Here is a 21,807-nt window from a genome sequence, read left to right on the forward strand (position 1 = left end):
GCAGATGGAATTAGAGACAAGGGAGTCCTAATGAGGACAGATGGACACACATACACACAGAATATGCAGCAAGGGATGGGGACTGACCCAAACCTGTAGATTGGAGTGCAAGGCTGTCATCCAATCAGGCTTCAGGAAGGGCTGCTTTCCTGTTTGCTTCTTTAAAGTTCTAGCAAGCTCTCAGAGCACTTACTAGCAGGTGGAAACAAAGCTGCAAATATTCAATTAAACCCAGTAAAAGAACTAAAACAGCAACAGCCATCAAAATTTAAAACAGCCCATATTAAGTGAGCGTGTGTACTGCAAGGAATTTCATCATTAACAACAAGACCCACTTTTTATAGGTGAGGCTTGGGATCTCATAGCTGCCACTGGGACAGATGAGTGATTGTATGTGTGTCACACTCTGACTCTTAAATGTTTATGCTGGACAAGATGGAGGTGATCTATGGGTGGGAGTGGCATCAATGCCTCTATAAATCGCCACCTGGATAAAACTGGAGTTACAGCTCTGTCTAACTCAGTGGTAGCCAACCTGGTGCTCTCCAGATGCTGTGGACTACAACTTTCATCCCTGACTATTGGTCATGCTTGCTGGGGCTGATGGCACTGGGTTGGCTACTCCTGATCTAACCTCTGCAGGAATGGAGTGCTAATAAATGAGAATGGCATCCAGAGGCTTTTGTCCGACTCTGCCCACTAGTGGAAAATCCTTTTGGGCAGTTGGCACAATAGTTCCTCTTGTAACAGCCCAGACTTCTCCTTGTTTTACTGTTGAGTTATGGGCAACAAGGCAGCTAAAATCAAAGTGGAAGAAAACACATTATGAATATGACTGAAAAACTTGGAGGCTTATTCTCTGGCGGTAGTGGTAGCAAAAGGAAGGAAGTCCCTTTGTCACCATTGTTCCCATTCAGTCTTATTTAGCAGAGATTTTCCAAGTGGTGAGAGAAGGTTGCTTTAGCCTCTGTCCTCTCTGTTTGGGGCTTTTCAGAAATGTTAGTAATACATGTTGTGGAGTAGTTGGTTGACAAAACCACTCTGATCCATTCCAACTTGGATTTGGGGGGGGGGGCAGAGTATATAACAGAAGCTTCCACATGTCCAGTTTTATTGGATGAGTTTTATTTGTTAACACCTGGGGGTGTGAACTGTAGTACTGGAGCTACTCATCTCTCTACTTTGCCTTCTCAACCCTTGCCTATCCTTCCTTGTGCTGACTTGTTCCCTCTTGTTCGTTATTTAAACATCTTTGTCTAAAGCCGGAATCAGGAACATGTGGCTCTCCAGCTGTTGCTGGATTCCATCTCCCATCATCCCTGACCATTGGCCATACTGGCTGGGGCTGATGGGAGCTGGAGTCCCAGAAGATCTGGAAGGCCACAGGTTGTCCATCCTTGGTGTAAAGGACTGATGCCAGCTCTACTTTAAGAAAGTAGTGGTAAAACTACTGTTAGAGAAGCCTTCTCTGGAAACCAGGTGTCTGCAGACTGGAGGCCAGTTTTTAATTGACCATCCTCACCAAGCTGATTGTGCAGTGGTGGCTTATGAGCTCCAGGTGCTCTTGAACAAAACAGATCTAGAACAGATCCATTTCAGTTTGGTTTATGGCCATTATTTCAGCTGGATACTGTCTTGATCACTCTGCAGACAGCCATTTCCAGGAGACAGAGAATGTGACCCTGTTGATTCTCTTGGATCTTTCAGCAGCTTTCAATGCTATCAAGCACAACATCCTTCTGAACCTCTTAAATTGGTCAGGAATATGAGGTACAGCTTTGTAGTAGTTCTGCTTTTACCGCACATTGAGGCTTCCAGAGAATGGTGCTGAGAGAGTACTTATTTTATTGATTGATTGATTTAATTTATATCCCACCCTTCCTCTCAGTAGGAGCAAGTAGGAGCCCAGGGTGGCATTTTACTGGTAGGAACTGGCATGTGATGTTTCATAGGTTATATCTTGTCTGCCATTAATGCTAACATCTAGTACATGAAATTGGGGAGAGGTTATTCAAGGGTGCAGAGCACAGTGTCCTCAGTAAGCTGGTAACACATAGCTATATTTCTCCTTTTCTATCTGCAGTGTAACAGGGTCCTCCATGAATGACTGTTTGAGATCAATAATGTACTAGATGAGGATGAATAAACTGAAACTCACTCTAGACAAGATTGATTGTTGTGGCTGGATCCAGTGGTCTTGATGGGGGTCACACTCCTTGGGGCACAGGCGTACAGCTCAAAAATTCTCCTGGATCTGATATTACTCTTAGACATCCAGTGTTGGTTGTAGCCAGGGATGGCTTTGTGAGGGGGGTTATGTGTGCCCCCCCCCAGCTTTGTCTGTTTGTCATTGCTCCCCTTTCTGGAGGCTGAGAACTGGGCTACTGTCAAGTATGCCCTGGTGTCTTTTTTCCTTGACTATTGCAGTGTGCTGTATGTGAGGCTGCCCTTGAAATAGTTTGTGTATTTCAGAATGTGGCAGTGCAGCTGTTAGCTAGAGATGAGGTTTTTTGATCTGCACTGACAGCGAGTTTTACTACCTGCCAATTTCAAGGTGCTGATTTTTACTATAAAGCCCTAAGTGGCCTGGGTCTTGAATCTCTTATGGAATGCATTTTCCTTTATGAACCTCTCTATGAATGCTGCTGGTGAGATGTTTCTGTGGGTGCTACCAGTCTTGGCAGTGAAGTTATCTCACCTAGAAACAAGACTGCTTTTCAGTGGGGTCTCTTTAGTATCGATTTCCTTCCCTAGAGAGATGCATCAGGTCCACTGTGTTGCTACCTTTAAGAGAGTTTTTTTTAACTTGTCAGATTTTATGGTTTTGATCTCATTTTGTCCCCTATCTCAAAGTTGTTTATTCTTCTTATTCCAGATCGCATTCATTTTTAAGTTGTTTTGATAGGGTTTTCATTTTGTTGTCTTGTTTCCCTGTGCCAAGGACTGTTCTTGGTGGGAAGATAACATATTAATTTAAACGTAATAAATAAATTCCTAGATTTGGGTTTTAGTGAGCCTCTGGTAAAAGTGTGGCAACAAAGGGCGAAACCACTGAGAATATATCTGTGGGTCTCAGCTGTCATCTGTATGGCTCATACTATTAAGTGGTAGCTGTTGATTGACTGAGGCAATTGTCACAAGAGGCAATCAATAGGCTGTATTAAGCTGCAACCATTTAGGCAAGGCAGCCTCATGTAAGAGTGCATTATATTGGTCTAACCTTGAGGTTGTAAACGTCCGATGAAAGTTGTTTCTCTTGAATGAAAGAGAAAAGAGCCGTGGCCTTCTCACCAGTTGGTGAAAAGCACACCTTAACTATTGTTGCAGTCTAGAACAGGGGTAGCCAAAGTGGTGCCCCCCCCAATGTTGTTGGACTCCAGCTCCCAGCAGCCCTAGCCAGCATTGTCATTGCTCAGAGATTATGGGAATTATGTTCTAGGAACATCTGGATGGCACCATGTTGGCTGTTCCAGGCCTAGAGAATAGCAAGAGTAGTCAGTTACCTCAAACCTACATGCTGCTTGCTCTCAGTACAAGTAGCTTTATTTATTATTATTTATTATTTAATTTATTAGATTTATATCCTGCCCTTCCTCCCAGTTAGAGCCCTGCCCAGCACTGTTACTTCAGTATTGCCCGGATTCAACTCCATGCTCAGTTTCAGTACGAGCATGGCCAGGCGCTTGAGGTGTAAGACCAGGGTAAAATGAAATGAGTGAAATCTTGATATTTGACATATTGAGAGCACCAGACATAATCTCTCTCTCTCTCTCTCTCACTCACTCACTCACTCACTCACACAGACACACACACACAAAAGAATTTCTTAGGATTTCTGAGAAACATTAGAGACCTCTGGGTATAGTGAGCAGTTGTCTATTGCCTTTATTCAAGAACATTCTGTTAAAAGTGGGTGGAGACAGTGTCTCTCAGGACCAGTCTTATGAATGCCCATCAGATCCATAGATTTCACAGCTGTCTATATAGATAGAGCTAAATCTAGTGGTAATTGATGGTACAAATGTTAGAAACTGGATCGTTTTAATGGTGATCATGTTGATGACGATGATGGGGAAGAGTGGGGTTATTGGTTGTTTGGAAATTAGTGTATGGTTACTGCATAACTTTATGCATAGTTTTGTATTTTGCATTGTATTTTTGATTGCAAGTCGCCTTGAAACCTCTTGACACCTCTTTTGGTATAAATAAATAATATCAAAAGGGCACGATGCTGATTAGTTGGATGAGAAGTATCTGTGACTTCCTTCACCTCTTTGTGATGGCCTTGTGTCTGTGTACAGACTTAAGATTCTGGCTTTCGCTCCTAGGACTAACTACTGAATACAACATGGAATGCTTTGGTGTGCTCAGCAGCCTCCACCCTCTGTGGAAGGGAATGGAGAAAAAATAATCAGCCTTTAGCAGAAACAAAAACAAATCATTATTATTTTAATCACAGCAACAGAGAGGTCATAAATCTGGAAGGCAGGCATGCAGTTGTAGGAAATGTGGGTGGGGAGGGGTTTGATTTTGCTTTAATTATATATTAGCCACTCAGTGACCCTTATCAAGCTAAACTTTCTCAGAGCTTGGAAAAGTTACTTTTTTTGAACTACAACTCCCATCAGCCCAATCCAGTGGCCATGCTGGCTGGGGCTGATGGGAGTTGTAGTTCAAAAAAAGTAACTTTTCCAAGATCTGCTTTCACTAAGTGAGTAGAGAGCACAAATAGAAAAGACTGTGCCAGAAACAGATAGCCACTGCTGAAAGCTACTTGAACAAAAATCTTCTACCTGCTGTGTTCCATTCTTCTCCTTCTCACAATGTCGCCTCTCCCCATAATAACCACCCCTTCTAAGATCTCAGTAATTTAAAGCAGGCGATTTAATGTTTAAAAGTAGATATTGTCAGAAGTGATATTGTTTCTTACTAGGGGGAGTTTTCTTGTCTTTTTAAAAGGAAAAGCCTCATTATTGAATTTCAGTTAGTTTTATTTTTTGTCAGATCTTCTTTGAGCAGAGCCTCCACATCCAAAAGATAGCTTGGTCGTTAAGGGCTAAATTGGGTGAACCACAAACATGCCTTTAAGGCTCCTCTGAAAGGTTCACTCTTCAAAAGGCTCTTCTTCTCCCTGCCCCCCCTCCCAGCTTTAGAAGAAAAGCACAGAATATGGCCAGAGATTTAGAGCAGCACACTAGAACTGAGGCCGCTTAGGCTGCTAGAAGCCCTCTGTCTCTCTGTGATCTCAGCATCTGACAGGCTTTTGTTTTTCTGAAGTATGCTCATTCTGACTGACTGCTTTTGTGCCCTTTAAGGAGGAGACACATACAACCGTAGGACCCCTTTTTGTGTTTCTTCTAGAGATGCTGACCCTACCTTGGTTCCTCTAGCATTGCTACTAGTAGCTCTGCACAAGTCTACCGGTGATGAAGTTTGGGGGGTCCAACGCAGCCTGTTTTCAGACAGGCTGATGGCCCCATGCCAGAGATAGGTGGGGCCAGATGTAAAATGTAGGCAGGGCCAGAGGCAAAAAGTAGACAGAGCATTGGATGTGATTCTTACCCTTGTACAGTAGGCTATATTTGAGCCATGCAGAAGCCAGAGGTTTATGCACGCACACATACACACTTCTCTATCCAGGTAAGCAAGAGACGTTATCACAGTTCAAGAATGCATTCCAGCCAGGCAAAAGCACTTGTATGGGGTGTGGAGCAAGGGTTGTGGCCTGAGAAGACTCCCAAGGATTAGACAGAGAGGCTACACCGCCTCGACATCTTGCCTTGATATGAAGAGAAATTGTTCCTTTTCATTTTTCTGAAATCTACTTTTAAATATCTGGAAAATGTAACAATGCTGCAACTTCTCTCTAGCCAATTTATTAGTATTATTATAGCAATAATAACGCTATTAAATGATGATGATGATAATTTATTGCCTGTCCTTGACCAGTAAGTTCCATGGCAGGTTACAGAAATTTAAAATACAGTATTTAAAAATAGTTAGAACACATTACATCTACAAGAATAGTGTGAGTCCTAGAAACATACATCTCAAGTGCCAAAGGCCAGGGTAAAGAGGTGTGTCTTTAGCATTCGCCGAAACCTGTACAAAAAAGGTATGAGATGCACCTCTGTAGGCAGGGAGTTCCACAACTTAGGGGTGCCACAGAGAAAGCCCTCTCCCAGGCCACCACCCCTTGAACTTCTGAGGGTGGCAGAACTACCAAGAAGGCCCCCCTGCTGATCTTAACACCTGACACGGTCTCTAAGATATTTGGGGCCCGAGTTGTTTAGGGCTTTAAACACTAATGTGAGCACCTTAAATTGGGCCTGGAAACGAACTGGTAACCCGTGCAACTGTTTTAGAACAGGGTTTTTATGAGTTCTAAAAGCAACCCCAGCCAGTAATGCTGCTGCTGCATTTTGGACCAGTTGAAATTTCTGAGTCATCTTCAGGGGCAGCCCCACATAGAGCGCATTGCAATAATCTAAGCTGGAAGTTGCCAGAGCATGGAATACTTTTGACAAGTCATATCTGTCCAGAAGCGGCCGTAATTGGCAAACCAGTCAAAACTGAAAATAGTGACAATATTGGATCCGGGAGTACCCCCAAGCTGTGAACCTGGCCTTCTAGGGGAGTGCAACCCCATCCAGAACAGGCCATTTTCCCATCTCCTGGACTTGAAAACTTGGAACACATAACACCTCTGTCTTTTCAGGATTCAGTTTCATGAAGATGTCGACCCAGTGTGCTGCAGCTGTGAAAAAAGGTAAATTCCATGCTAGGAATTATTAGGAAAGGTATTGGAAATACAACTGCTGATATAATGCCATTGTATAAATCTATGGTATGTCCGCATTTGGAATACTGTGCATAGTTCTGGTCACTTCATCTCAAAAAAGGTTACTGTAGAGTTGGAGAAGGTTCAGAAAAGGACAACCAGAATGATGAAGGGAATGGAATGACTCTCCTGTGAGAGTGCACATTTGGTGCTTTTTAGTTTAGAGAAAAGGCAAGTCAGAGGCAACATGATAGAAGTGTATAAAATTATGCGTGGCATGGAGAAAGCAGGTTTTTCTCCCTCTCGCATAACACTAGAACTCACGGACATCCAATAAAGCTGAATGTTGGAAGATTCAGGAGAGACAAAAGAAAGTACTTCTTCAGATGGCACATAGTTAAACTGTGGAATTCACTCCAACAAGGGGCAGTGATGCCAACTTGGCCGTCAACTTGGACGGCTTTAAATGAAGTTTAAACAGATTCATGAAGGATAAGGCTATCATTGCCTACTAGCCATGATGGTTGTGCTCTGCCACCATAGTCAGATACAGTATGCTTCTGAAAGCCAGTTGCCAGAACCCGCAGGAGGGGAGAGTGCTCTTGCACTCAAGTCCTTCTTGCAGGCTTCCCATGGGCATCTGGTTGGCTACTGTGAGGATAGGATGCTGGACTTAGATGAGCTATTGGCCTGATCCAGCAGACTTTTCTTGTGTTCTTATATCAGTTTCCTTCCATTATTTTACATTGTGCCTTGTAGCTCTGTTCTGTAGTTTGCTCTGCACTATGCTACACTTCTTTAAAGCTCTCCATAGTAGATGCTCATTCTTAGATACTAAATTATTCACCATATTCAGTATTGCTTGGTTTAAAGTAGGGAAGCTTGAAGAATTCAAAATTTGTGTATTCTGATCTGTGCAGTAGTTTAGGAGATGCTGTGGTTAAGGTCAGTTAGTAACAGAATTTAGTAATCTGTTAGCTTTTGCGTTTTTCACATGTTCTGACATTATTCACATCTAATAAAGTATCAAAATGAATGTAGAAATATGTATTTAAGTACAGTAGGGCCCCGCTTCTTGGGGCCCCGCTTTTTGGCGTTCCGCTAATACTGTGCCAGCGGGGCAATCAGCTGGAGTGGGGGCTGGAGCTCCCTGCGCTCCAGCTGATCTCACTGGAGGAGGGGGAGATCAGCTGGAGCGCACTACAGCTGATCTTTTCCTCCTCCTGCGCGATCAGCAGGTTAGGTTCCAGACCCCCGCGTTACAGCTGACCCGCTTTTTGGCGGTTTTCACTTTTCGGCGGGGGTCTGGAACCTAACCTGCCGTATGAGTGGGGCCCTACTGTACTATTCAAAATGAGGATTTTCATGCAGAATTTTTTTAAATTAAAGCAAATTAATGCAGAAACGGGATGGAACAGTATTCTGGATAAACAGATGTGAAAAATACTAATTTGTCCAGCTATAGTTTAATAAAGTCCTTTTCAGTTCCCACAAACAGATATATGAGTGTTACTGGTTAACACAGGGTTTGTTTTCATGAAACTCAACTGAGAAAGAATTGGCATGAACAAATATCCCACACCCACAGTATTTAAATTAAATATTTTTCTACCCTCCGTCCCCCACCATCACTCTCAACCCCATCTCTTCATGTATCACAGTAAACGAATTTATGATGTTAGGAACGTAGGAAGCTGCCTTATACTGAGTCACACCATTGGTCCATCTAGCTCACTATAGTCAACACTGGTGGCCACTCTCCAATGTTTCAGCCAGGGGGTCTTTCACAGCCCCATGTAGAGATTCTGTGGATTGAACCTGGGATCTTCTGCATGCAAAGCATATGCTCTACCACTGAGCTCCAGCCCTTACCCAAGTATCCAGTATCCAATTATGTTCCTCTAGGGAAGTTTTTAGAAGAAATGAGATGATCTGAATGAGGCCCATGAATACGTATGGATGTGACTGTTTCCAGGAGAGATAATCTCTGTGTAGATGTTGTCCTACATAGTCATTCCTTTCAGTGAAGGAAAAGAATCATGTATGCAGACATTCAAAAATCATACAGATGTTTATCTGTGTCAGAGTTGTCACAGCTTCTAACAAATTGTAATTGTGAACACGTTATCTTCCACACACTATAGTGTACACAAGTGTGTGCTTCCTGCCCTGCCTCTTCAAAGAAGTTGTGTGTGAAGCTGTCCTCAGCATCTAAGTGATTTCTTTCAGAAAGAAATTATCTGAAATTTGGGTTTGATTCAAAAATTCTTTAATTGGGGCATTGGGCAAGACTCTTTGAGCTCAGTTCAAACTACTTTGCTTCTGGGCATTAGACAAGGGCTTTTGTGAGTAGATATAATAGGAAATAGAGCATGAGCCAATTTTATGGCCTTCCAGCCTTGGCCTTGTCTCTCTAGCAGTGTGTTTTGATACTTGGATCATGTCCTAACGTCTTCACTCAGAAGTTGGTGTATCTAATTTCTTGATTAGCTGAAAACTACTTTCCAGCTCTGGATATCAAATTAAGCGGCAAGGATGCATGAAGCTACTGAATAGGTTAATGTGTTACCTTTAGGAAATAGGAAAAACCAAATCTCAAATCAAATTTCTTATTGCTCTGACCTTTAGTTAGAGAAGGTCTCCCTCCATGCTCTTTGGCCTGCTCTAGCAGAACATAACCTTTGTAGGAAATCTGTTTGTGGGCCTCAGATGGCTTGGTAAACCTCCTATTTTGCCTTCATGCTCCTTTGCCCCTTCTTGAGTTTACACAGGCTTTCTGAAGGAGCCATTGTCTGTTCCAGTTTTGGGGACGGAGGAACTTGGGCAAGATGTACTAAGTGAGCCTCCCTCCCTGACTGGGTCCTACTTCTTGCCACTGTTGTCATTCTCCATTCACCTCCTTCTCTGACCACGTTCGTGCCATACATTTAGTCCACTACTATTCCACTTTAAACAATCATAGCTTCCCTCTGCAAAATCTTGGGAAGTGTAGTTTGTGAAGGGTGCTGAGAGTTGTTAGGAGACCCCTGTTCCCCTCACACAGCTACAATTCCCAGAGTTCTCCTAGAAGGAGGGACTGATTATTAAACCATTTGGGGAATTGTAGCTGTGTGAGGAGAATAGGAGTCTCCTACCAACTCCACAAACTACCCTTCCCAGGATTCTTTGGGGGAAGCCATGACTTACAGTATAAAGTGAAATAATAGTGGGAAAAATATATGGCATGAATATGGTCCCTGTCTCGTCCCAGTCCTCACCACTGCCTGGAAAGAAGAGGGCAAGGCAAGTAGGTGCTGCTTTGAACGGGCACCTGAACATACCGGAACAATGAGGAGGAAGACAAGAATGACCGGGGGGTTCTGGGAGTCAACGGTGGGACCCCTGCTCTGGTGTGGGCCTTGGCTGATGTCCAGCCATTCTGACATCCGAAACCAGCCCTGCAAGCATCAGAAAGCACCTCCCCATGCAAAAAAACCCACACAAAACGCTGCTGTGCCCGAATACTATACTTCTGCATAGCAGGTATGGCTGCATACACAGTACAACCCATACGTTCAAAGCACGCACACCCTGGAAAAAAGAATCCTGGGGATTGTAGTTTAACCATTGTAGCTCTGTGAGGGTAAACAACAGTTCCCAGGATTCTTAGGGGGGGGATGTGCTTTCAATGTATGCATTGAAATAATAGTAACCACATACAAGCAAGGCTGGCAGGCAGCTGATGGTAAAGGAGGCTATGCTGCAAATGATGACATTTGATACAGCTATGGTATGCATTCAGCATGGGTAGATGTTACTGCCCAACCTGGATTAGTCTATGTTATAAGGCAATGATATTTACACCACCACCATATTTAGCAGCAAATCCTGCTGTCATGGTGCTATGAACTGGCACTTTCTGGTCTCACATCTTTATCTTCACAACTTTCATCTCTGCTTGCAAATGGCAAGGTGATGTTCTTGACTGATGCTTTATTCACATTGCTGTGATAATTCTCATAAGAAGAGTCCTGCTGATTCAAACCAAAAGCATCCTGTTTCTCAAAGTGGTCTGTTAGATACCTATTGGAAGCCTAATGCAGGATATGAGGACAACAGTCCTCTCCCATGTTGTTTACCAGCATGCTGCCTCTGATTCTGGAGCTTATATATAGCCATCATGGCTAGTAGCCTTATCCATCACGAATTTATGTGAATTTGCCTTTCACAGTCACCTAAGCTGGTGGCCATCACCACATCTTGTGGTAGAGAATTCCATGGTATGTGCTGTGTATTATGTGAAGAAATACTTCCTTTTATCTGTCCTGAGTTTCTTACCCTTCAACTGCATTGAATGGCCCTTGGGTCTGATATTATGAGAGAGAAAGGAAAACTTAACTCTGTACACTTTCTCCACACCAGCCATACTTTTATGAACCTCTATCAAATCCCCTTACTTGCCTCTTTTTTCTAAGCTATAAAGCTCTAAATGCTGTCATCATGGGAGTGGGGTACTGCTATCATGTTTCCGAAGGGCTCATCCACAAATCTCTGTCAGATTCTCCATGTCAGTTACCTTAGTCTGAAGGGAATGAACTTGCCCCTGACACACCCATGACTGGATAGCGCTCTCTCTCTCTCTCTCTTTGACTTCCTGCTTTCATAACTGTTTCATTTATTGGGCTTATTCATTGAGAAAAGTTGGGATTTGTAAGATGAAAAAAGGGGTAGAATTGACTGCCCTGTCCTCCTCCTCTGTGGCTAAACTTACACAGCTGCTTAATTTACCTGTCTGTGAATTCACCTGCATAATTCACTTAACTGTTTACCTTGACTTTGTCACTGGGCATGAGACACTTTGTCAGTCGGGACTTCCCTCTTGTTCATAGAGCTACTTTACTTTTATACTCCTGGCTAGCTTCTCCCAACTTCTGAGGCCACCAATTAGATAATAGTATGTGAATCACCTACTGTGCTGCATCAAACTCCAGTGAATAAAAATTTAGATCAGTTTAGCCTTCTGGGAATGCTGGTTTTAATCTGGGTAGTGGATAATGAGTGATAGTTAAGGAGAGGATGTGGTCTGTTTGAGCCCATCTGAGAATGCAAGAGTCTGCCTTAGTTTGCACTTTTCTAAACTTATACTCAAGGTTTTAAAGTTGAACTAAAAACTGAGCTTTTAAATTGAGCTGAAGTCTACATTCATGTTTTAGTTTGTAAACTGCACTTAAAGCCTACACTGAGCTTCAGCTGAAATATAATCCTACATGTTTTTGTTTCTAAAACTGTAGTCTTTGTTAGTGTGGAACTATAGATTTGTTTCTACCTCTGTCCAAGATTGAATTTAGTTTTGGTTTCTCATTAGTTAGTAGCTGGAAATTTGTGAAAAGTTGGGTGATAACAGGTTTTTAGCCAGAAGAGTGTTTGCCGGTGTTTGTGGCCTGGCTTTTTGAGAGGGGCACCCAGTAATGACAATAATAGTTCTGATTGGTAGCTTCCTGTGTATACATGATTATTTCCAGTGGGTGGTAATGTGCAACTTGGGTTTGCTTTTTATTTAAAGGTGTTTGATTTGCAGCTTTAATTTTGAGCTCTCTTCCTTGTTGCTGGCAAGTGACGTGATAATATTTCTAGTCTCTGTCTCTTTTAAACGATTGAGGCTCTCAAGTAGAAAAAGGAAATTCTTTCACATTAGTCCATTTGAACAGCAAGGCAATTTTCCACATGGTGGCTTTATGGAAATGTACTGCAGCTTCCTCCAACCATGACCAGGACATTATAGGAAATGTATTTTCATGGGAGATTTGCTTCAATTGCCAAGTACAGGGTGTGGTGGTGGTGGCAATGGAGAGAGTGGTGTTTGTTCTGCTAATGGACAACTGTGCACCATGATGTGAATCCCTTCTGTTAAATTAAACTGGCTATGTTTCCCACCATGACCAGCTTGTCGCTACTAAGGCATTGTTCCTTGCCATGAAGACCCTGCTGTGTGACGTGGCAAGACATCTTCTGGAGAAAGAGTGAGACATGCACGGTTGTGCATACAGAATTTTGGTTGGGAATCTACCTGACACAAATGGCAGCCACTGGCTGCATCTGCAGGTAATGCAAAACCATGGTTTAGTGTTTGGAGGACGAGCTGTAGCAAGCCTCAGGTTCACACACGTCCTCTTCTATTCCTCTCCTCTGGTGTGGTTGTGAGGAAGACCAGAAGTTTCCATTTAGGTTAACCATAGTTTTTGCATTATGAACTCAACCATTGAAATGTGCTTCCATACACCTAGTTACTAACAGCAAGCAGCATTTATTTTAGCTGAATAAGGCGCACATTCTTCTAGCACCCATGAGGGTTCCTCTTGATGTGTTAAAGTAAGTATATGGGGAAGCCTTTTCTAGCTTCTGTGAATCTCTTGCATTGTACCAGGTAAGACATTTCTCCACCTCTAATTTTGTTTAACTTCATATAATCCTTATAAGGCATTTTTGAAATTAATAAATAAATGCTGTTCTCTTCTGGGTTTTTTGTTCTTGTTTTGCTTTTTGTTCCTATTTTTAGTTTTGATCATTTGACAGTGCTGGACATAGGCTACTTCTTATACTAGCATAGGACTGCTTCCACTAAGCATAATCAAAAGAGAGTTATGTCCCATTGAACCAATGGTTATTAAGTGCTTAATTTTGCATTCAAACTTTATTGATTTCAGTGGGATTTAAATACTCTTAGCTTTCTCTGGATTGAGCCCAAGAGAATTTGCACCCAGAATGCATACTTTTGATAGTATTTTATTTTTTAAAAAAGAGTTTACTAGGTCTTAATGTCACTGGGGTGATTTTAGTAATTAGCTGATAGAGGCATTGGTGTTCAGTGGCTAATTACTACTAATTTAATTGGTTTTCAGCATGCCAGTAACTGTACCTGTTAAGAAGGAAAGGGACAAAGTTTCAGAAAACTGGCTCATCATTAGTCCAATTCATTCCCTCTTCCCCATGCCACAATTAGACTGGATTAGAAAAGAGATGTTGGTACACTGCACAGAAAAGCTGAAATGATCATTTAAAACAACATACATGTGGACAGGTGACTACTTCGCTTTTGATTAAGTACATGAAAAGGGATGGTAGATGTGATGTGTGTGGTGTGGTATATGTTTTGTTTCTCAAACACATCTTTTAAAAATATACATGGAAAAACAGATTCAGAATGGTGCCATCCTTGTTTGCTTCTGAACTGCTTCTTTTCATGTACAGTCCAACACTAGAAAACAGATATGAAAGGTTTTTAGGTTTGGCACCCTGGCAAAATCTTCTTGACACTAGCAAAGTGCTGGCAGAGGGAGCCCAGTGAAAGACCCTCACCCTAAATGTTAGTGATCAATGCTCTGATAATCTCCAGGTTAAGATTGCTATAATGTGCTTGATGTGGGGCTGCTTTTGAACACAGTATTCAGATGCAACAGTATTCAAATGCAACAACTGCCTGGAATTGGGTGTTAAGATCATATTACAGGAGTGGTATGCCAGTTGAACTGGCTCCTGGTCTGTTTTCAGAACAAATTCAAAGAACTGGTTGTAATCTTCATCATGAAAGATACTTGAAGGGCCATCTGTCTCCATATGTGCCTGCCACATAAAGATCCTGATTGGATGGCCTTCCCGTGCGGTAGGCAGCTACCGGGTAGAGGGCCTTCTTAGTGGTGGTACCTCAATTATTTATTTATTTTATTTATTTAATTTGTATCCCTCCCTTCCTCCCAGCAGGAGCCCAATTAAGAAATGTTTTTCCCAGAGAGATCCACCTAGTGCCTTCTTGGTTGTCCTTTCACCACCAGCCAAAGCCTTTCCATTTTCCTGCACCCTTTTAATTACAATTTCAGTTTTTGTTCTTGTTTTTAATTGAAGGGTGGTATAAAATATTTAGTATAGGTAATAAATGAATTTACTTTGAATTGATTCTTTTAGAATTTACTCCTGGGTAATTGCACTTAGGATCACTGCCATTCCCCTAGTTGATGGTTTGCTACAGAAATGCTGACTGCTGCCTACACACAATTCTGTTTTGTTGAGGATTAAATTTTTCTATGTAAGGGAAAAGCCTTTGTACCATCAAATGTGATGAAAGTGGTACATTCCTTCTGTACAATGATAGATAAGATGCTCAGGGTCAAGTGGCCCTAATCATGTGGTCAGTGACAGGCCCTGATTTAATTCTTTAGAGGTAAGTGTGAAACATGCACCTGATATTACAGTGAGAGACAAGAGCTCAAGCACAGCAGCTCTCTTCAAATGATGGATTGACTTTGTGTGGAGATAAATTGGTGCCCTCATGAGGATGAACAAAGAAATGTGGTGGGAAGCGGAAAGACCTAAAAGTCTCTTGTAACCTACATTCTGGAGGAAATGAAATCAATCTTTTGAAGGGTTGCTACATGATACACAGTATAATATAAAACCCCACAAAGATTTTGACCACAGAATTTACTGTATCCTGGGTGAGGGCTTTTTACTGCACCACAATTTTTGTTCAGGAGAATGCTCTCACAGTTCACTCTTACAATTAAAATCATAACGTGGGGATCTTTTACTCCTAGAGTTACAAGTTGTAATCAATTTAATCAGTGCAATTAAAAAGCAGTTTTAACCCCTCCCCCCCGCCCTGACTGATGGATGGGATTGATAACAAGCAGAGACTCTGGGACTTGGGATACTTGGATGGTCCAGCTGCACACATGTGCTGCACCAGAATCGATGCTGATGAAAAGGAACCTTGCAACACAATCCTGCGCAAGTAGAATCATACACTTGAAAAGTATCTTAAAGGTCATCTATTATTATTATTATTATTTATAGAATTTATTAGTGGCCCATCTGGCTGGCTGTCCAGCCACTCTGGGCGACGTACAACATAGGCATATAATACCTACACATTGAAAATCTAAAAACAATGAAGATAAAATCTAGCCCACCCCAAAAGCCTGCCTGAAGAGCCAGGACTTCAAGGCCCGGTGGAAGCTCATCATAGAAGGGGCATGGCGGAGATCATTTGGGAGGGAGTTCCACAGGGTGGGGGCCACAATTGAAAAAGCCCTCTCTCTAGTCCTCACCAGTTTGGCTGTTTTGACTGATGGGATGGAGAGAAGGTCTTTTGAGGCTGATCTTGTTGGGCGGCATAGCTGATAAGGCTGGAGGCGCTCCTTTAGATAGACTGGGCCGAAACCGTATAGGGTTTTAAAGGTAAAAACCAACACCTTGAATTGGGCCCAGTAAGCAACTGGTAACCAGTGCAGCTCTTTTAGCACTGGAGTGATATGATCTCACTGGCGGCTGCCTTTAATCAGGCGCGCCGCCGCGTTCTGTACCAGTTGCAGCTTCCGGACCGTTTTCAAGGGTAGCCCCACGTAGAGCGCATTACAGTAGTCTAGGCGAGAGGAGACCAAGGCATGTACCACTGATGGGAGCAGATGATTGGGAAGGTAGGGGCATAGCCTCCGTATCAGATGGAGTTGATACAGTGCTGCCCGGCTCACAGCCAAAACATGAGCTTCCATGGACAGTTGGGAGTCAAGAACGACCCCGAGACTACAGACCTGGTCTTTTAGGGGCAATTGTACCCCATTGAGCACCAGGTCCAAATCTCCTAACCTTCCCTTGTCTCCCACGAACAGTACCTCGGTTTTGTCAGGGTTCAGCTTCAGCTTATTCCTTCCCATCCAGCCACTCACCGATTCCAGGCACTTGGATAGGGTTTCTACAGGCAACCTCGGTGAAGATTTAAATGAGAGATAGAGCTGTGTGTCATCTGCATATTGGTGACACTGCAGCCCAAATCTCCTGATGATAGTCCCCAGCGGCTTTATATAGATGTTAAATAGCATCAGGGAGAGGATGGAGCCCTGTGGCACCCCACAAGTGAGAGGCCATGGGTCTAGTTTGGGGGTTCTTTTCGATCCTTCCTTGTCACTTGAGGCTCAGGTAGCCTCGGTGGCTCGGAATGCGTTCTACCATCTTTGATTGGTAGCCCAACTACGCCCCTATCTCTGCGGTGACGACCTCGCCTCAGTTGTTCATGCTCTAGTGACCTCTAGATTGGATTACTGTAATGCACTCTACATGGGGCTGCCCTTGAAGACGGTTCGGAAACTCCAACTAGTGCAAAACGCAGCAGCTAGACTGTTGACGAGGACCAATCGGTCCTCACATATTACACCTGTTCTGGCCCGTTTGCACTGGTTGCCGATTTGTTTCCGGGCCAGATTCAAGGTGCTGGTATTGACCTATAAAGCCTTACACGGTGTGGGTCCGCAATACCTGATGGAATGCCTCTCCCACTATGAACCTACCCATGCACTTCGTTCGACATCTAAGGCCCTCCTCTGAGTACTGACTCATCGAGAAGCTCGGAGGGTAATGACAAGATCTAGGGCCTTTTCGGTGGTGGCCCCCGAATTATGGAATAGTCTCCCTGAGGAGGTACGCCTGGCGCCTACGCTGTTATCCTTTTGGCACCAGGCCAAAACCTTCCTATTCTCCCAGGCATTTTAATTCATTTGTATGTATTTTAATGTTTTAATTACCTTAACATTAGGTAGTCTTATTATGTATCTGTATTTTATATCTTGCGATTTTTGTTGATTATTGTTATTATTGTATGTTGTACACCGCCCAGGGAGCCATTGGCTAAGGAAGGTTTATAAATGAAATTAAATAAATAAAATCCCCCAATGCTACTCTTTGGTGCCTGTCAAAGAGGAAGGAATGGAACCACTGCAATACAGTGCCCCCTATGCCTAACCCCTCCAGGTGATCCAGAAGGATACCGTGGTCTAGTCCAGCCTCCTGCTAATACAGGAGATCCTACTACAGCAGCCTCTACTTAAAAACCTCTAACAAAGGAGAATTCACCACCTCCCAATGCAGTCTGTTCCACCGTCAAAACAGCTTGTACTATTAGAAAGCTCTTTCTAATGTTTTGTCTATATCATTTTTTCACCTTGTAATGTGGGGTTCTACCCTTTAGAACAACTGAAAACAAATTTGTTCAATCATCAGTGCAATAGTGCAACAGACCTCCAAATATCTGAAGATGGCTATCATATTGCCTCTTAATCATTTCCTTTTCTTTCAGCTAAGCATACCCCTGCTACAGTTCCTTCAGACTTTTCTCATAGGGCTTGTTCTCCAGGAATAAAAGGAACATGGTGGTTGGAGTCTAATTCGAACCCACCCAATCAAGGAGAAGACAAGGATGAAACTTTTGAAAAGCAAATTGCCAATGTTTCGATTAGGTATGATGTAGTAGCCATGGGGGACTTCAATTACCCTGATATCTCTTGGGAGACAAATTCTGCCAAACACAGCCCACCAAGAAATTCCTGACTTGTGTTGGAGATAACTTTCTCCTACAGAAAGTGGAAGAAGCAACTAGAGGATCAGCTATCCTTGACTTGATTCTAACCAATAGAGATGACTTGGTGGATGAGGAGGCAGTTATGGGAACTCTGGGAGAAAGTGACCATGCCTTGAGAACCTTGAGTTCTTGTTTTTAAAGGAAGCAAAAGCTGAGAGTAGCCATATGTGCACCCTGGACTTCAGGAAAGCCGATTTTAATAAATTCAGAACAATGGTAAGTAAGGTTCTGTGGCAAGCAACCCTAATGAGAAAAGGAGTCCAAGAAGGGTGGAAGTTTCTAAAAAAAGGAAATTTTAAAGGCACAATGGCAAACAATTCTGTCAAGGAAACAAGGAGGGAAACAGCAGAAGAAGCCAATGTGGCTTCACAGAAAGCTTAGAAATGACTGGAAACTAAAAAGGACACATACAGGAAGTGGAAGGACTACAAAGGAAGAGTACAGACATGTAGCACGAAATTGCACAGATGGCATCAGGAAAGCTAAAGCTGAGAATGAGCTGAGGTTAGCAAGAGATGCCGAAAGCAACAAAAAAGCTTTCTTCAGGTACATCCATGCTAAAAGACAAAGAAAAGAAATGGTGGCACAGCTACTCAGTGAGGATGGTAAAATGATAACAGATGACAAAGAAAAGGCAGAAGTGCTCAATTCCTACTTTGGCTGAGTCTTCTCCCAAAAGAGGGTCTATGATCCTCCTGGGAAACATGTAGTTGAAGGGGCAGGATTGCAGCTTGAGATTGATAGACAAATGGTCAAGGAATACCTAATCACTTTGAAAGAGTTCAAATCTTCAGGTCCCGATGAACTGCATCCTAGAGTATTGAAGGAACTGGTTGAAGAACTCTTAGAACCACTGTGTAGATAAATCATGGAGGAGGAGTGAAGTGGTGAATAACTGGAGGAGGGCTAATGTCCCTATCTTCAAAAAGGAGGAACCTGGAACTACAGACCAGTCAGCCTGACATCAATCCCTGGGAAAATTCTTGAGCAAATTATAAAGTGGTCAGTCTGTAAGCACCTTGAAAACAATTCAGTGATTACTAGGAGCCAACATTGATTTATCAAGAACAAATCCTGCCAGACTAATCTTATCTCATTTTTTGATCAAGTAACCTACCTGGTGGGCTGTGAGCATGCTGTAGACATAATATACCTTGACTTCAGCAAAGCTTTTGACAAAGTGCCCCATGATATTCTGATTAGCAAGCTAGCTAAATGTGGGCTGGATGGAACAACTATCAGGTGGATCCATAGTTGGTGACAGAATTGTACTCAAAGAGTGCTTATCAATGGTTCCTTTTCAAACTGGGGGGAGGTAACTAGTGGGGTACTGCAGGGCTCGGTCATGGACCCAGTGTTCTTCAACCTTTTTATTAATGACTTGGATGAAGAGATGCAGGGAATGCTTATCAAATTTGCAGATGATACAAAATTGGGAGGGATAGCTAATACCCAGGAAGACACAAACAAAATTCAAAAGGTTCTTGATAGGCTGGAGCATTGGGCTGAAAACAACAGAATGAAATTTAACAGGAATAATTTAACAGTGCAAAGTTCTACACCTAGGAAAAAGAAACCAAATGCACAGTTATAAAATGGGAGATACTTGGCTCAGCAATACTACATACGAAAAGGATCTTGTGATTGTTGTTCATCACAAGCTCAACATGAGCAAACAGCAACAAAGGCAAATGCTATTTCAGGCTGCATTAACAGGAGTATAGTTTCCAAATTGTGTCAGGTATTGCTTGTTGGAAGTTTCACTTCAATCAGTGCATTGTTTCTCTGTGTGCTCTGAATCTGTTGACCATTAGGGGCAATAGATATAGTTAGTTGAAAGGGCCCCTGCTTGAATTCTCTCCTTGTTACTTTCCTCAAGTATTCTCAGGGCTATCATCACTTCCAGTTCCTCCTCCTTCTTCCCACAATTCTATTTCCTTGCTTTTTGAATTCAGCTAGTGTAGATAATCAGGCTTTCCTGTCCATGTGTTATTTCTTAATAACATGAGTTTATTTTGTTTAAGATAAACACCACTCTCTTCCATATTCTTTTTATATTTCCAAATGAACTCTGTTGCATAAAGCAACTCTTCATTTGTTCCTCTCTATTTAGCGCTGGTTAGTCCTCATCTTGAGTACTGCATCCAGTTCCAGACACCACACTTTAAGAAGGATGCAGACAAACTGGAACAGGTTCAGAGGAGGGCAACAAGGATGATCGGGACTAGAAGAAAAGCCCTGTGAGGAGAGACTGAAAGAGCTGGGCATGTTTTGCCAAGAGAAGAGAAGAGAAGAGAAGATGCAGAGGAGGGCCAGGATCTCTTCTCAATTGTCCCAGAGTGCAGGGCACAGAAAAATGGGCTCAAGTTGCAGGAACCCAGATCTTGACTGAACATCAGGAAAAACTAAGTGTTAGAGCAGTATGACAATGGAAGCAATTACCTGGGGAGGTGGTGGGATTTCCAAAACTAGAGGCGTTCAAGAGTCAGCTGGACAGCCACTTGTCAGCTATGCTTTAATTTGGATTCCTGCATTGAGCAGGGGGTTGAACTTGATGGCCTTATATAGGCCCCTTCCAACTCTACGATTCTGTGATCTTTGTTGCCCTCCCCTTTACATGCTCCAGTTTACTGATATCCTTCATAAAATTCAGTGCCCACAAGTAGATAATAGTACTCCAGGTGAGGTCTGACCAAAGCTGAATAGATCAATACCGTTACTTTTCATGATCTGGACACTATGTTCACAATGTTTTGTGTTCCCAAAATTTAATTTTATTTAAAAAATATAAAGATTGACTTGTTTTCTAAGCATGAGTGGCAGCAATTCTTTAACTATAATTGCACTTACTCTTCAAAAAATTGTCCTCTTCAAAATCCTCAAAAAAGGCACCTTACTTGAGGTTTTGCAGTATGTAGATTTAATGAATTAATTAATTAATCTGTTAAAAACCTAGCATCTAAACCAGTTTTTGGTTGATTGACAGTGCTATTTTATGTTCGTGAATCCAAAATGAATGAGCCATGGTGTTCACAGATTCTTAATATACCTGTACCTGACTTGTAAGCAGATACAGATTTTGTCCCATGAACAAAACTTCTAACATGCAAAGCAGACCTTGACCTTGACAGTATGCTCCCATATATTATATTCCCCATTGTACTCTGCCAATACAGTAGGGGCCTGCTTTTCAGCAGCCCACTTTTTGGCATTCCACTAACACAGCAGCTTTCAATTAGAGCAAGGCCCCACTCATGCAGTGCTTGTTCTGCTTTTACGGTGTTTTTTGGCCGTCGGGCACCATTTTATTGACGGAGTTCTGCTTTTTGGCAGATTTCGCTTTTCGGTGGGGGTCTGGAATGTAACCCGCCATATGAGTGGGGCCCTACCGTACGCTTAATGAAATGATTTGGAAAGGAAGCATTGTCCAAGAAATTGAGGTTGAAAGTGTGATATAAATATTTTTAATTAGTAAATAAGAAGATTGATAGAAACTGATCTATGTAAAGGCTGCTTTGAACGGTATTTTAGGGTCTTTTTCTGGATATTGTGCCATGCAGAGTTGCAAACTTTGTGGGGTTTATCTGGCTCACAGAAGGCTATGGTATGTAGCTGGGGAATCACAAGACTGGCAGGCAAAGCT

At 42.6% G+C, this 21,807-nt stretch overlaps 1 protein-coding gene across 2 annotated transcripts in view; it reads left to right on the forward strand.

Moving 5' to 3' along the window:
* Window positions 1–21,807, forward strand: part of HS6ST1 (heparan sulfate 6-O-sulfotransferase 1) — a 291,021-nt gene that overhangs the window by 44,643 nt on the left and 224,571 nt on the right. Inside the window, exon 2 of one of the 2 annotated variants that reach the window (XM_061636390.1) lies at window positions 6,719–6,769. The exons of the other annotated variant lie outside the window; for it this stretch is intronic. Within the exon in view, the coding sequence (XP_061492374.1) occupies window positions 6,719–6,769 (51 nt within the window). The remainder of the gene's footprint in view (window positions 1–6,718; window positions 6,770–21,807) is intronic. 2 annotated transcript variants of the gene reach the window in all.

This window comes from Rhineura floridana, chromosome 7 (assembly GCF_030035675.1).
Source record: "Rhineura floridana isolate rRhiFlo1 chromosome 7, rRhiFlo1.hap2, whole genome shotgun sequence".
Taxonomy (NCBI): domain Eukaryota; kingdom Metazoa; phylum Chordata; class Lepidosauria; order Squamata; family Rhineuridae; genus Rhineura; species Rhineura floridana.